The sequence below is a fragment of the Arachis ipaensis genome, chromosome B10 (genome assembly GCF_000816755.2).
Source record: "Arachis ipaensis cultivar K30076 chromosome B10, Araip1.1, whole genome shotgun sequence".
Classification (NCBI taxonomy): Eukaryota; Viridiplantae; Streptophyta; class Magnoliopsida; order Fabales; family Fabaceae; genus Arachis; species Arachis ipaensis.
Genome location: NC_029794.2, coordinates 111,122,981 through 111,137,108, shown reverse-complemented (window position 1 = coordinate 111,137,108; position 14,128 = coordinate 111,122,981). Strand labels below are relative to the sequence as shown.

The window sequence follows — 14,128 nt, the reverse complement described above, 5'->3', positions numbered from 1 at the left end:
TGTCGAATTTTAGGTATTCGACTAAGGGATTCATCCATCCGAGGTTTAGCCCGGTTACTTCAAGGACATCTTGTTTGTCCTCTGTTTTCACCACAGAGGGTTCTTGGAGAGTTTCCTGGATCAAGCTTCTATTATTTTCCCCTGGTTTGGTACTTGCTAACTTGGAGAGGGCGTCTGCTCTGTTATTAAGATCCCGAGTTATATGTCTGATTTCGGTTTCTGCAAAGTGCCCAAGGTGCTCCAGAGTTTTTTCCAAGTATCTCTTCATATTTGGATCTTTGGCCTGATACTCTCTATTTATTTGGGAGGTCACCACTTGAGAGTCACTAAATATCGTCACTTTTGTCACACCGACTGATGAACGGATTTTTGACGGTTTAGAAATTCACTAATAAAATCTCGTTGTAAAGTATAGTTTCTAAACCAAGCAATAATCCTTTCATACAAAAAGTTGTTTGTCACTAGTACAAACCCCTAAAATTTATAAACCGAAGTATTGGACCTCGGGTCGTTCTCCCTAGGAATTGTAATGAAGTGTCTTGTTATCGGTTGTGAGTTATATTTGGGGTTTTTAGGATTTTTAGACAAGAATTATAAATGGCAAGAAAAGTAAACTAACAACTATAAAAGGCCCTTGGTAAGGTGTGAGAACTAGAAGTCCTATGCTAGTTATCCTTCTCAATTGTGATGAGAATTGTTCATTGCTACCACTTAGTTAACCCTTACTAAATAAAGGAAAGTCAAGTGGATGAATTGACTTGAGCCACAAGTTCTAGCCAACTCCCAAGGAAAGACTAGCTTTAGTGCATTCCAAACCAATTAGCAACCTCTCCAATTATCAATCAACAAAGGAATTAGATAACTCAAGTGTCACTAATTACTCTACCTAGGCCAAGAGGAACAAAATCTACACTAAAACTAAAAGAGACATTTCAACAAACACATAAAGTGCAATAGAAGTAAACATTATTAAATGCAAGAATTAAAGGAATCTACAACTATAAAAACAAGAGATCAACAATAGAAAAGCAAAGAAGACACATTTATTATGAATTACCTCTTATTGAATTGGAAGAATGTAGAAGGAACAATACTAGATCTACAACAAAATACAAGAACAACATAAAGGAAATTGCAATAAAAGAATGGAAGAAGAATCAATGTAACTACAAGGAATTGAGATGTAGAAGTAGAAGAACATGAATCTAAATCTAGATCTAAGAACTAAACCTAATCCTAATCCTAATTCTAGAGAGAAGTGAGAGCTTCTCTCTCTAAAATTCTAAACTAAAAGTGATTATTGGTTAAAAGTGATGATGATCCCCCTTCCCCTTAATCCTTCATCCTTTTATTTCTTTTCCTTAGCAATTTGACGCCAAAAATGGGTTCAGAAAACCTCTCAAATCGCCAGGCACGTGTTGCATTAATGAGGTCATGTGCCATCATCGGCGCGTGCGCGCATGGTACGCGTGCGCGTCCTTGGCCTGTTTCGCAATGTGCGCGCGAGCGCCTTGTGCGCGTGCGCGTGCATGGCTCTGATTTTGCTTCTTTGACTTTTAATGCTTCTCTCCACTTGTATGCTTCCTTCCTTGCTTCCTTTGATCCATGCCTAGCCTATTTCATCCTGAGATTACTAACAAACACATCAAGGCATCTTATGGAATCAAAGAGGAAATAGAATTCATCAAAATAAGGCTTAAAAAGCATGTTTTTACACTTAATCACAAATACGGGAGAGATAACAAAATCATGCTAATTCCTAGGCTAAATGTGACAAAAGGTTATCAAGATGCTCTAAATTCAATACAAAACAAACCGTCAAATTGGGGTTTGTCACCGACCTCTTCTGCCAGCTTTAAGCCTGCAATCAGGGCTTCATATTCTGCCTGATTATTAGAAGCTGGGAATTCAAACTTAAGGAAAACCTCTATTTGTGTTCCCCCTTCATTAACCAGTATTATGCCTGCACCGCTTCCTGTCTTGTTTGAGGATCCATCTACGTATAGTTCCCATGTAGTTGGCTTTTCCTCTCGGTCTCCCGCATATTCCGCTATGAAGTCGGTGAGGCATTAGGCTTTAATTGCCATCCGAGTTTCGTACTTCAAGTCAAACTCGGAGAGTTCTATTGCCCACTAAACCATTCTCCCTGCAACATCCGTCTTTTGGAGGATTTGCTTCATGGGTTGGTTCGTTTGGACTCTTATTGTGTGGGCTTGGAAGTAAGGTCGTAACCTCCATGAGGCTGTTACTAAGGAGTAGGCAAACTTCTCTAGTTTGTGGTACCTTAGTTCAGGGCCTTGTAGAACTTTGCTGGTGAAGTACACTGGATGCTGCCCGACCTCATCCTCTCGTATCAGGGCTGATGATACAGCTTTGTCTGCTACAGACAAGTATAGAACGAGCTCTTCCCCCACTAGAGGTCGGGTCAGGATTGGAGGTTGGCTCAAGAACCTTTTGAACTCCTGGAATGCTTCTTCGCATTCTGGAGTCCAGTCAAACTGATATCCCTTTCTTAGTAGCGAGAACAGTGGAAGGGATCTTAATGCTGATCCTGCCAAAAACTTGGAGAGGGCTGCAAGTTGACCATTCAATTGTTGAACCTCTCTTAAGCAAGTCGGGCTTTTCATTTTCAGGATGGCTTTGCATTTATCGGGATTTGCTTCAATCCCCCTTTGCGTCAGCATAAGCCCCAGGAATTTTCCAGCCTCCACCGCGAAGGTACACTTTGCTGGATTTAGCCTCATCCCATGCAACCTTATGGTGTTGAAGACTTGCGAGAGGTCTTTCAAGAGGTCGGTTTCTTCCCTGATTTTTACTAGCATGTCGTCTACGTAGACTTCCATTAAGTTCCTGAGGTGGGGAGTGAACACCTTATTCATCAGCCTTTGATATGTCGCCCCGGCATTTTTTAATCCAAATGGCATGACCACATAGCAGTAGTTTTCTCAAGGCGTGATGAAGGATATTTTTTCCTGATCCGACTTGTACATCGGGATCTGGTTGTATCCCGAGTAGGCATCCATAAACGACAAGAATTGATACCCCGAGCTAGAGTCCACTAGAGTATCAATGCTTGGAAGTGGATAGGGGTCTTTGGGACATACCTTATTCAGGTCAGTATAGTTGACACACATCCTCCATTTGCCGTTTTGCTTCTTGACTAGCACTATGTTTGCTAGCCATGTTGGATATTTAACTTCTCTGATGAAGCCGACTTCCAGGAGTGCTTGTACCTGCTCTTCCACCGCTTGAGCTTGTTCCGGGCCGAGCTTGTGCCTATGCTGCTGTACAGGTTGTGACCCCGGATATACTAAGAGTCTGTGGGACATGAGCTCGGGGTCTATCCCTGGCATGTCGGAAGCTTTCCAGGCAAAGAGGTCAGAATTATCTCTTAGGAGTTTTTTCAACCTTTGCTTTAGGTTTTCCTCCAAGTTGGCTCCTATGTTGGTATTTTTTCCTTTATCTTCGCCGATCTGTACTTCTTCAGTTTTTCCACCTGGTTGTGGCCGCAGCTCTTCTTTAGCTCTCGCGCCGCCGAGATCTATGGTGTGTACTTCCTTGCCTTTTTCTCTCAGGTTCAGGCTTTCATTGTAGCATTTTCTTACCAATTTCTGGTCTCCCCGTACCGTAGCTATCCCCGCATATGTCGAGAATTTTATGCAAAGGTGAGGGGTAGATACCACTGCTCCGAGTTGATTTAGGGTAGTTCTGCCAATCAAGGCATTATATGTTGACCCTACGTCGATAACTATTAAGTCTATGCTCAGAGTTTTGGATTTTTCCCCTTTTCCAAAGGTTGTGTGGAGGGGAAGGAATCCTAGTGGTTTTATTGGCGTGTCGCCTAGTCCATACAGGGTATCGGGGTAAGCCCTCAACTCTTTTTCATCCAACCCTAGTTTGTTGAACGCGGGATTGAAAAGGATGTCTGCTGAGCTCCCTTAGTCTACTAAAGTTCTGTGGAGATGGGCATTTGCCAGGATCATGGTTATCACCACTGGATCATCGTGTCTAGGAATTACTCCTTGCCCATCTTCTTTTATAAATAAGATGGTTGGGAGGTCGGCTGCTTCATTCCCGACCTGATAAACTCGCTTGAGGTGTCTCTTGCGAGATGACTTGGTGAGTCCTCCTCCCGCAAATCCTCCCGAGATCATATGTATGTGTCTCTCGGGAGTTTGTGGTGGCGGGTCTCTTCTATCCCCGTCATCTCGCTTTCTTTTCCCATGATTGTCTGACCTTTCCATGAGATATCTATCAAGTCGGCCTTCTCTGGCCAACCTTTCTATCACATTTTTGAGGTCGTAGCAATTATTTGTTGAGTGGCCATACATCTTATGGTACTCACAGTAATCACTACGGTTTCCTCCCTTTTTATTCTTGATGGGTCTAGGAGGTGGCAGTCTTTCAGTATTGCAGATTTCTCTGTATACATCCACTATGGAAACTTTTAGAGGAGTATACGAGTGATATCTCATTGGTCTGTCGAGACTGACTTCCTCTTTTTTCTTGGACTCCCTTTCTTTCTCTTTTATCGAGTGGGGGTGCCCAGGTCGCCAACTCGACTCCCGTAGTCTGGCATTCTCCTCCATGTTGATGTACTTTTCTGCTCTTTCTTGTACATCACTCAAAGAGGTGGGGTGCCTTTTTGATATGGACTGCGAGAAGGGACATTCTCTAAGTCCGTTTACTAGTCCCATGATGACTGCCTCAGTGGGCAGGTCTTGAATCTCCAAGCACGCTTTGTTGAACCTTTCCATGTAATCACGTAGAGGTTCTCCGACCTCCTGTTTTACTCTCAGGAGGCTCGGCGTGTGCTTTACTTTGTCCTTCTGGATGGAGAACCTCATTAAGAATTTTCTCGAGAGGTCCTCAAAGCTGGTAATCGACCTTGGGGGGAGGCTATCGAACCACTTCATCGCCGCTTCTGACAGGGTGGTCGGGAAAGCTTTGCAGCGAGTGGCATCAGAAGCATCAGCCAGGTACATCCGACTTTTCTTCGGGTCTGTGGTTCCGTCATAGAGGTTCATATCGGGGCTTTTGAAGTTTCTTGGAACTTTCGCCCTCATTGTGTCCTCACTGAACGGATCCTCTCCTCCCAGGTGCGACTCTTCTCGGTCGCCACGGGAATTCCGACTTCTAAGGGAAGATTCTAGCTTCAAGAGTTTTTCTTCTAACTCTTTTTGTTGCTCTATCTCTTCCCTGAAATTTTGCTCTACCTCTCGTTGTCGCTCTAATTCCTGTTCCAACTGTTCCAAACGACCTTGGTGACCATGGACCAACCCCATTAGTTCGGCCGTATGGGGTGGCCCTTCCTTTCCCGATTCGCGTCCATCCGAGGAGTTTACCTTTGGGTTTTTTAACCCAGATGTGCCTTCTCTATGCTGGTCGTTGGCCCCTGGTGAAGGGTCAGGTCTGCGTCATTATTTTCAGTGTCCAGATTTTCCTGTTCGGAATCAGACGCTGTATTGCCATTCTCTGGAGAATTGTCCGCCATTACTGGTTGATCTCTCGGGTCCCCGGCAACGGCACCAATGTTACGATGAGTAACTGGAGATTGATGGGCTGGACTCGTTAGGCTGGCCCAATCGTCTGAGGAGAGAAGCCTTCGCAGGAAATTGCGCTTTTGGGCCTCCGTCCGACTTGTGAGTATGAGTGAATGGGGGGTGGTACCTGTAAAGACACTCAGATGCCTAAGTCAGCAAGGGTGTAAGCAGGTTTAAAGAGTATTGGGACTTAGAGATACCTGAGAGGTGTCAGTATATTTATAGTGGTGAACCAATAACCACCGTTGAGGTAGCTCCACCTTTTAAGATGGGTAACCGTCCTTTTATCTTAGGAAAGTTGAGATATGACTCCTGAAAGTGGGTTGAGAAATTTTAGGGGCAGTTATTTTAGTGTTATCTGCCAGCTAATTCTCGTTCCCGACTTCTTTAGAGCAGGTCGTAGTGGGAACCGACTTCAAGGAGAAAGTTGGTGTGAAATAAGGACCAACTCCTTGGATTGGGCATTTTTTTTAGACCTAAGCCTTAGCATTGGGTTATGATATGAACAGTAACATTATTCTTTTAATTTTTAATTTTTTATTTTATTGATATTATATTTATAGCTGGCCCATATACGGGCTCTCTGCAATAAAATATGAAAGTATTTATTAAATAGTCCATGAATTGTTCCGGTCCGAGCCTAAAATGCCAAACAAACAGGTACACGAGGGTTTTGCTCCTTATTCCGGAATTAGGGTTGCAGTGTTACCAAACGCGCACCAATTTCACGAAACTGTTGAGCTCACCACTCTAGCGCCACCGTTAATAGCTTCAATCTTTCTATCACACTAAGACCACTTCTAGCTTTACTAAGCCTTTAACCTTCAAAGCTCTGATCTTTTTCCAATTCCAATGACTTAGTTCTTGCCGGCATTTGTCTCTTTCTTCTCTTTTTTTGAAGGTGATTTTTTTAACATTTTGTGATAGTATGAACTATGAATTTTCTTTCTTGACAGTGTCATTAACGCAGAAAAACTTTTGTGTTTTCTTTTGTAAGGATTGAACGTGATGGGTAGCCAAGTTGCTTCAACCAATGATCGTTCAAGGATGCATTGGACCCCATCAATGGAACGTTATTTTATTGATGTTATGTTGGAGCATGTGCAAAGAGGGAATAGAGTTGGATACACCTTCAACAAGCATGCTTGGAGTGACATGCTGGCAAGGTTCAATGCCAAATTCGGTTCCCAATGTGACAAGGATGTGTTGAAGTCTCGGTATTCTAGTTTGTGGAAGCAGTTCCATGATGTCAAGAACATTCTTTGTCATGCTGGTTTTTCATGGGATGCTGCAAGGCAAATGGTGGTGGCTGATGATGTTTCTTGGGATGAATACCTCGAGACTCAAACTGATGCAAGATGTTACAGGACAAAACCAGTGCTGAATTTCGATGATTTGTGTGTGATATATAGTCATACAAGTGCTGATGGAAGGTATAGTTTATCAAGCCATGATGCATGTGTTAATTCTGAAGTTCAAAGAGGTGAGTTACTGTTACTTTAACTATCTTCTTTTTTTTCCTTCTATGCTTGTTTAGAAATATTATTATACATAATACATTGCTGTTAAAAATAACTTAGAATTTAGAATCAGTGATGTGTTATGCAACTTGTATATTAGGTGATGGAATGGGAAGCAATGCTGTATTGAATAGTGGTCTGAGAACAGATTGGAGTGCTTCAATGGACCAGTATTTTATAGAGCTTTTGCTTGATCAACTGAGCAGGGGCAACATAATCAATCATCAGTTCAGTAAAAAGGCTTGGACAGATATGCTTGACATGTTTAAGGCTAAATTTGGCTCTCACTTTTGTAAGAGGATTTTGAAGAATCGACTGAAGAAACTGTTGAAGTATTACTGTGACATAACAAACCTTTTAAAACAAGGATTTTTATGGGATGATCAACAACGAATGATTGCTGCTGATGAAAGTGTCTGGGATGCTTATGTCAAGGTATATTATCGAGGGAGATTCGGGTGTGATAGGGGTTGGGGTGAGGAGGAGTATGAGCTCATATACATGTTTCCTGTGCCTGACTGACTAAAAAAAATTCTTGTAGGCACATCCACATGCACGAACATATAGATTGAAAATTTTGCCAAACTATCGTGATTTAGAATTAATATTCAGAAATGTATCTGATGATGAGATCAGTAATTTGCATCAGGAACAAAGTCATGACGTGACATCAGGAAAAAAGGCTGGTGAGTTGCAACTTAGAGGTTTCTATCATTTGGATTTATGTTTTATGGAAAACTAGCAATATGGTCCATAATTCAATAACCCCATGGCATTTAGACACAGGGACTTTATTTACATTTATCCCATTTATGACATTGAATAATGAAAATTAATAATTATAAGACGTCTTATATTTTATAGTTTATATTTGACGCCTTAAGATAATTGGAGAACCGAGTTGTTACGCCAATGATGTGTTTCTTTCTGAAGGTGAAGGAAAAGGATGCCGCAATCCTAGTGGATCTGATCGTACTAGAACATATTGGACACCACCAATGGATCAATGCCTTATTGACTTGTTATTAAAGCAGGTGAAAAGTGGAAACAGGCTTGGGCAGACATTCATTACCCAGGCTTGGAATGACATGATTACCTCATTCAATGCACAATTCAAATCTCAATGTGACAAAGAAGTTCTGAAGAATCGTTACAAACATTTGAGGAAACAGTTTAATGATGTGAACAATCTTCTTCAGCAGAGTGGGTTCTCATGGGATGATAAGAGAGAAATAGTTGCTGCACAGGATCATGTTTGGCATGCTTATATAAAGGTGACCTATTTTGCACATTGATCAGCTGTCTCGGTTGTTCCTTGGTTAACAAAAAATTGCTGCAGGTACATCCTGAAGCTCGATCACTAAGAGTTAAAACTTTGCCAGGCTATCGCAAACTGTGTGTTATATTTGGAGAGGAATGCTCTGGTACAAGATATATCCAGTTATCGCGCAATGCAGACCCCAGTTGTGAAATGCCAATGTCGATAGCAGGTATTGACCGGTGATTATAGTGTGTTCGTATTTATCTTGTCATGTCTTACATTCACAACATTACCAATATTCATATTCTTAAGAACATTTATGATATAAAGGTGAACAGAAAAATAGCACTCTTCATGGTGTTTGTGGTGCTGCTTCTACAATAGATTGGACGGAATCAAAGGAATGCTGTTTTATTGACCTTATGATTGAGCAAGTAAATAGAAGAAATATGATTGGAAACTTGTTCAATGAGCAAGCTTGGACTCATATGACTGAAGCATTTTGCGCTAAATTCGGACATCAGTATGACAAGCAGTTTCTAGTGGATCAATATCTCTGCTTGATGAAACTACATGATGACATTGGCGATCTTCTCAGTCATGGTGGATTTGCATGGGATGAAACCCTACAAATTATAGTTGCCGAAAATGATACATGGGATGCATACATTAAGGTGGTGTCCTCTCCATTGACATTGTTTTTTGTTTGGTATAATGATTTTTAGTTGCCTTTATTGTTACCCTCAGTTAGTGCTAATAATCCATTTTCTTTATTTGATGTGCTTATTTTCGTTTGCAGAATAATTTGTAACTTACTAATTAACGATCTTATGACTGCAAATTGTTCCTGAAAACTATTTGCAGGATCACCCAGATGCCATCTCATATAGAAACAGGATTTTGTATCTTTACAATGATCTGCGCAAGGTATTTGGAAACATTGCGTCAGATGCGAGAGTGAGTTCTCAGGAGCAACTTCACCTGATGGATGCAAATGACATTGCCATTGAAATGGATATGGATGGAAACTTGGTTGTGAGTGACAACACTGAAATATTAAGTCAAGATAGAAGAGTTTCAAATGATGAAATGGATATGGTTGGAATATCAGGGAATTTGAATGTGACTAGTAACAATGGAATATCAAACCAAGATACAGAAAGGCCAAGGGAAATGGATATAAATGGAAGATCTGGAGATTTGGTTGTGACTGGAAAAAGAAACAAAATGGATACAAATGGATCGTGTCGAAAACCACAGCATGTTAAGAAAAGGCCGAGGGCAAAGGCAATGGACTCTAGACCTCCCAAGAAGAACATGAGAGTAAAAGAAGCATTGTCTGAGATGGCAAGTGCTGTGAAGTCATTGATGAACAACAAAGAGAGAAACGACTATAATTCCCCATTGGAGAATGCTTTGAGTGAACTTCAAGCTATGCCTGACATCGATGACGAGCTGGTAATGGATGCATGTGATCTATTGGAGGATGAGAGAATGGCCAAGATATTTCTAGCCTTGGATATCTCTTTGAGGAAGAAGTGGTTGCTTAGAAAGCTTCGTCAGTAACTCTGGCTGCTTGACTTTAACTCTCTATATAATATATTCAAGCGTAAGCTTAGCCTGTCAGGAATTATTTAATAGCGCTCTTTGATTATTCAATTAGATTGAACATTTTCATGTCCATATATATATAGCGCTCCTGCAAACCCCTCATAGTAAGAAAAAAGCGTTGAGTTCAATTATCCTTGATGAAGGCTTGAATTAATAAAAGTTGGGAAATATCTATTATTTGACCAATTAATTGGTGTCGTTGCATGCATGAACAAAATGTTGGGGATAACAAAAATGGAAAATTGGTTAATAACTTAACATTGACTAAAATGCAACCAAAAAGTATAGGTTATCTGATATTTGTGATTTAAGTATACAACTTCACCAGCACCAACTATTGAAGGTAGCTTGGTTCTGCACTTCTTGATATCTTTACAATAGTCGCTTTAAACAAAAAAAAAGAAAGAAAAAAGGATATCACATATCAGTAATCAATGTGCAAATTTATCAATGTGCAAATTTCTTCAAATGTCGCAATGTTCTTTGCTTAATCCACTGTCGATCATGTGGCATGTAAGCGTGAATGGAATGATCATAGCTGCGAGCAAAAACCAAACAGTCGTAGTAGTCACCAGAAAAGCAACGAGTACACAGAGAAAAGTAGAAAACCGAACAAACAAAACAATTGCTCAACTATAAACGTTACATTACGCTACACTATTTCTAAATTTTCCCTGAAGAGGGTCATGTTAGATAAGAAGCAGAATATGAGAATATAATACAACAACGCATGGTTTATTTTAGTTCATAACATCCTCTTTTCTCCAATTAAGATTCTATAAATGGTTTTGGAGCGCAAAAAGAAACGAAAACAACAACAAAACATTGTTCTACTAGATGGGAATGCCTATATGGATCATAGTTCATAGACAACAACACAATAGTGCCCTATCATAAAAACTTAAAATCAAATTAAAAAAAAAAAAAAGCAGCAGCAGCAGTAATAAGCAAGGTACTCAATTTGTTAAGGACTAGTAGTTGGTATAAATTGTCATTTATGACTCACGATCTTAGTTTTGACTAGCTTGATTAGTAGAGAAAACAACAATGCAGAACTCTACATCAGTCAATACTCAATAGAAAAAACAATGAGAAGGTCATGTGAAAATTTTCACGAGAGGATCCATTTTCCTTCCCATGCAAGATCAAAGCTAGGTGAAAATGAGCAAGTTACTAGTCAGTAGTTTGTGAAGATTACAAAGCACCGGTATATACTTCCTTCAATGTTTTCATTTTTTTGTTGCCACTCAGCAGATTATACTTTAATTTATACAAGTATAAAGCACAAAATGCAATAAATTATACATATATTATACTAAGAAATATGTGAGTATCAAAGCACTATATATGCATGCACATGATTTTAACAGAAGAAAAAAGAGGGAGAGATATACACAAGAGCACTCATGTCTGCAAGACCATCCATAAAGTTGTAGAGATCTGCAATATCATAAGAGAAATTTCGAATAGCTGGATTTAACTCCTTCAGTTTCCTCTCATACAATGCACATATACCTGTTGATTGATGAAGCACAATATTAATATCCAAATTCTCTACTTCACTGCACCAAATCCGTACAAGGCTTAACAAAGTCATATTATCCCCTATTTTCAAATTTCAATCATGATTATACAAGGATTTGATCCTCCTCAAACCCTAAATTCCCTGGAGATTACGTGGAACATAGTCGAAAAAGAAAGAAGAAAAAATATACCATCCATGGCCTGAGTGACTGATTCGAAATCCATGAAAGTTCGGGTTGCTCTGTTGTGAGAGCTCTGAATTAGAATGATGGTGTGGCGATTTGACTGCAGAATGCGAAAAGAACAGAAAGGTATAGGTTAAGAGAGAATGAACATGCAGAGTTTGAAAAACCTAATAAAACAGAGGATATGACAAATGAAATTCTGATAGGATCGTAACATAGACATAAATAATAAGTCTCTCACCATGTTTAACAGAAACAACAAGAACAGCAACAACGCGAATATCGCAGGAAGAAGAAAAAGAAGAGAGGCCGGGGTCGTTGCAGAAACGCAAGGTACCTCAACAGCAAGTTCACACAATCACACTTCATCGCCCACTCTACTACTGCCACGTCACCACTCACCACTGGCCCCGCTTCATATTTTCTTTTCTTTTTCTCCTTAATTAAATTTTCATCGGAAAAGGAAAAGTTATCATGAAATGCTTCAATAAAATGTTTTTGATTTTTCATTATCAATCCGACAGTTTAACGACTAATATGTTAAAATATTAAATTTTATTTAAAATTTTATCGTTGGCTAATAAATTACTGTATACATAAGACAGAATTTTTTATCTCCAACGCTTGTTTAAACAGGCTAATGAGCTAACCATTAAACCAACTCAACTTGGTTATATTTTTATTAAATTTATTAAAAATATATACATCACACACATTAAAAATTGTGTGATTTTTTTATTAAAAAATAACAGAATAAAACCCCACTTCGATCCCTAATCATTTATGAAAAGGACCTAGCGTCTCTTAACCATTATAAAATAACAACACAACTCTTATCCATTCACTCCATGTGATCAAAAGGACTTTCTTGTAGGTTTTCGGGTAAATAGTAATCGAAAAAGCCTACATGTACTAGTCACTCTTATACGTGGATTTACTATAGTTGATAGTACAAAAAAATATTTACATAATCATAAAAAACGTTGCCATTTTAATTCTAGTTCTTAAAAAGAGTAAACCCAAATGTTAATGTGAACCATAGATATCAAACCCTACCTTTAATGATGAACATGAAAGAGCATTCATCAGGTTCAATCTGTCGTCCATGGAAAGAAAAGTTGGTGAGCTCTTCAAGTAACAACTCTGACAATGTTGGCATAGTGGGGAAGAAGTTCACACACCCAACCTGCAATTGTGGAGTTTATGCAATTCTTTTTGAATCCAAGACATCAAATAATCCAAATAGGTTGTTCTTTGGTTGCTGTTATTTCAAGGTACATTAGTATTCACTCTATCTTATAATTTTTTCTGTAATTAGGTTCATTAAAAAATAATTATTCATAATTATAGGTTCCTTCAACACATTGCAAATATTTTAAGTAACTGGATGAGCTCATAACTGAATCTAACTATATGGTGGTGGAAGTGCAGAAGATGGAAGTTCATGGTAGATTAAAAGAGTTGGAGGACAAAATTGATGAAATGAAGATTAAACTATATGATAGAGTTAAAAAAAAAGATATACAAGACAAAATGGATGTATCATCATGCCATTTTTCATTGCTATTCTTTTTGGATTCTTTTTTACTGCACTTCAACCTAATAGAATGTAAAATATTGTAACTTTTTTGGGTATTAATGTTATAAGTTAGATGCACATTAAATATGGTGACTAAGATGTAAAGATTGTTGAAATTTGATAATGGAAAGATTGTTGTGAGTTAAATTATAAGTAAGAATGTGATTTATGGTCTTTTAGAATTTATCACTGTTTTGAGTTGAAGTGACAATTTCTCAGTGTTTTGTTATTTGAAGTATGTTTTCATATAATTTTATTGAATAAAAAATAAACCAAATTCAATAAGCAATGAAAATATTTAGCTTGAAACACAAATATTTAATATATAGAAAGTTACAAACTATTTACGGTATGTAATAACATCTCACAAAGACAACACCTACATGTCAATACATATTATCCCGTGATAACTAAACAACACAGATAATCTAAAGTGTTCATGTATTAGAAGTTCCAAAATACTTAACCAATACTATTCATAGTTTGCATTCAGATATAAGTTACAAAAAACTATCCAATTACTGTAAATACTAACACTAGCCTAATTATTATACCTTTGATTGTCTTTCCTTCTTCTTCTTTGGTTGCCAATTGGATCCCTTGAGGCTCCCTTACATGTCTTATAATAGTGACCTTTTTTCGCATTTGCTACATGTCACCTCGAAGGTCTTCTTCTCTTTATTCCCTGTTAACTGTTAATTGGCTCTCAAACACAGGATCAACAATACTTCTCTTCCTAGGACGACCGGGGGGGGGCAAGTTACAAAACAATTACTGTAAATACTAACACTAGCCTAATTATTATACCTTTGATTGTCTTTCCTTCTTCTTCTTTGGTTGCCAATTGGATCCCTTGAGGCTCCCTTACATGTCTTATAATAGTGACCTTTTTTCGCATTTCGCAT

The 14,128-nt window shown here is 38.8% G+C and overlaps 2 protein-coding genes and 1 long non-coding RNA gene across 3 annotated transcripts; 1 reads left to right on the top strand and 2 right to left on the bottom strand.

Annotated features, from left to right (window-relative positions):
• On the top strand, positions 6,177-10,336 carry LOC107623084. Its single transcript, XM_016325225.2, has 8 exons — positions 6,177-6,444; positions 6,541-7,026; positions 7,164-7,498; positions 7,605-7,749; positions 7,997-8,337; positions 8,403-8,553; positions 8,655-8,998; positions 9,189-10,336. Exons 2-8 carry the CDS (start codon positions 6,552-6,554, stop codon positions 9,888-9,890), a joined length of 2,493 nt encoding a protein of 830 aa, XP_016180711.1. The 5' UTR covers positions 6,177-6,444; positions 6,541-6,551; the 3' UTR covers positions 9,891-10,336.
• On the bottom strand, positions 10,171-12,071 carry LOC107623085 (enhancer of rudimentary homolog). Its single transcript, XM_016325226.2, has 4 exons — positions 11,886-12,071; positions 11,651-11,744; positions 11,330-11,450; positions 10,171-10,473 (listed from the first exon to the last, which is right to left on the bottom strand). The coding sequence occupies exons 1-4, from the start codon at positions 11,886-11,888 to the stop codon at positions 10,383-10,385; spliced, it is 309 nt and encodes a 102-aa protein (XP_016180712.1). The 5' UTR covers positions 11,889-12,071; the 3' UTR covers positions 10,171-10,382.
• Positions 12,700-13,973, bottom strand: LOC110268568. The gene is made up of 2 exons (XR_002356798.1): positions 13,778-13,973; positions 12,700-12,830 (listed from the first exon to the last, which is right to left on the bottom strand). It is a non-coding gene; the product is annotated as an uncharacterized LOC110268568 (long non-coding RNA).

Excerpts from the sequence above, each read along its gene's own strand:
- LOC107623084 (XM_016325225.2), top strand. The coding sequence starts at position 6,552 with ATGGGTAGCCAAGTTGCTTCAACCAATGATCGTTCAAGGATGCATTGG. Across the intron at positions 7,750-7,996 it reads GACATCAGGAAAAAAGGCTG|GTGAAGGAAAAGGATGCCGC; the intron begins GTGAGTTGCAAC and ends TTCTTTCTGAAG. Across the intron at positions 8,338-8,402 it reads TTTGGCATGCTTATATAAAG|GTACATCCTGAAGCTCGATC; the intron begins GTGACCTATTTT and ends AAATTGCTGCAG.
- LOC107623085 (XM_016325226.2), bottom strand. Across the intron at positions 11,451-11,650 it reads AGTCACTCAGGCCATGGATG|GTATATGTGCATTGTATGAG; the intron begins GTATATTTTTTC and ends ATCAATCAACAG. Across the intron at positions 10,474-11,329 it reads GCAGACATGAGTGCTCTTGT|CTATGATCATTCCATTCACG; the intron begins GTATATCTCTCC and ends TTTTGCTCGCAG.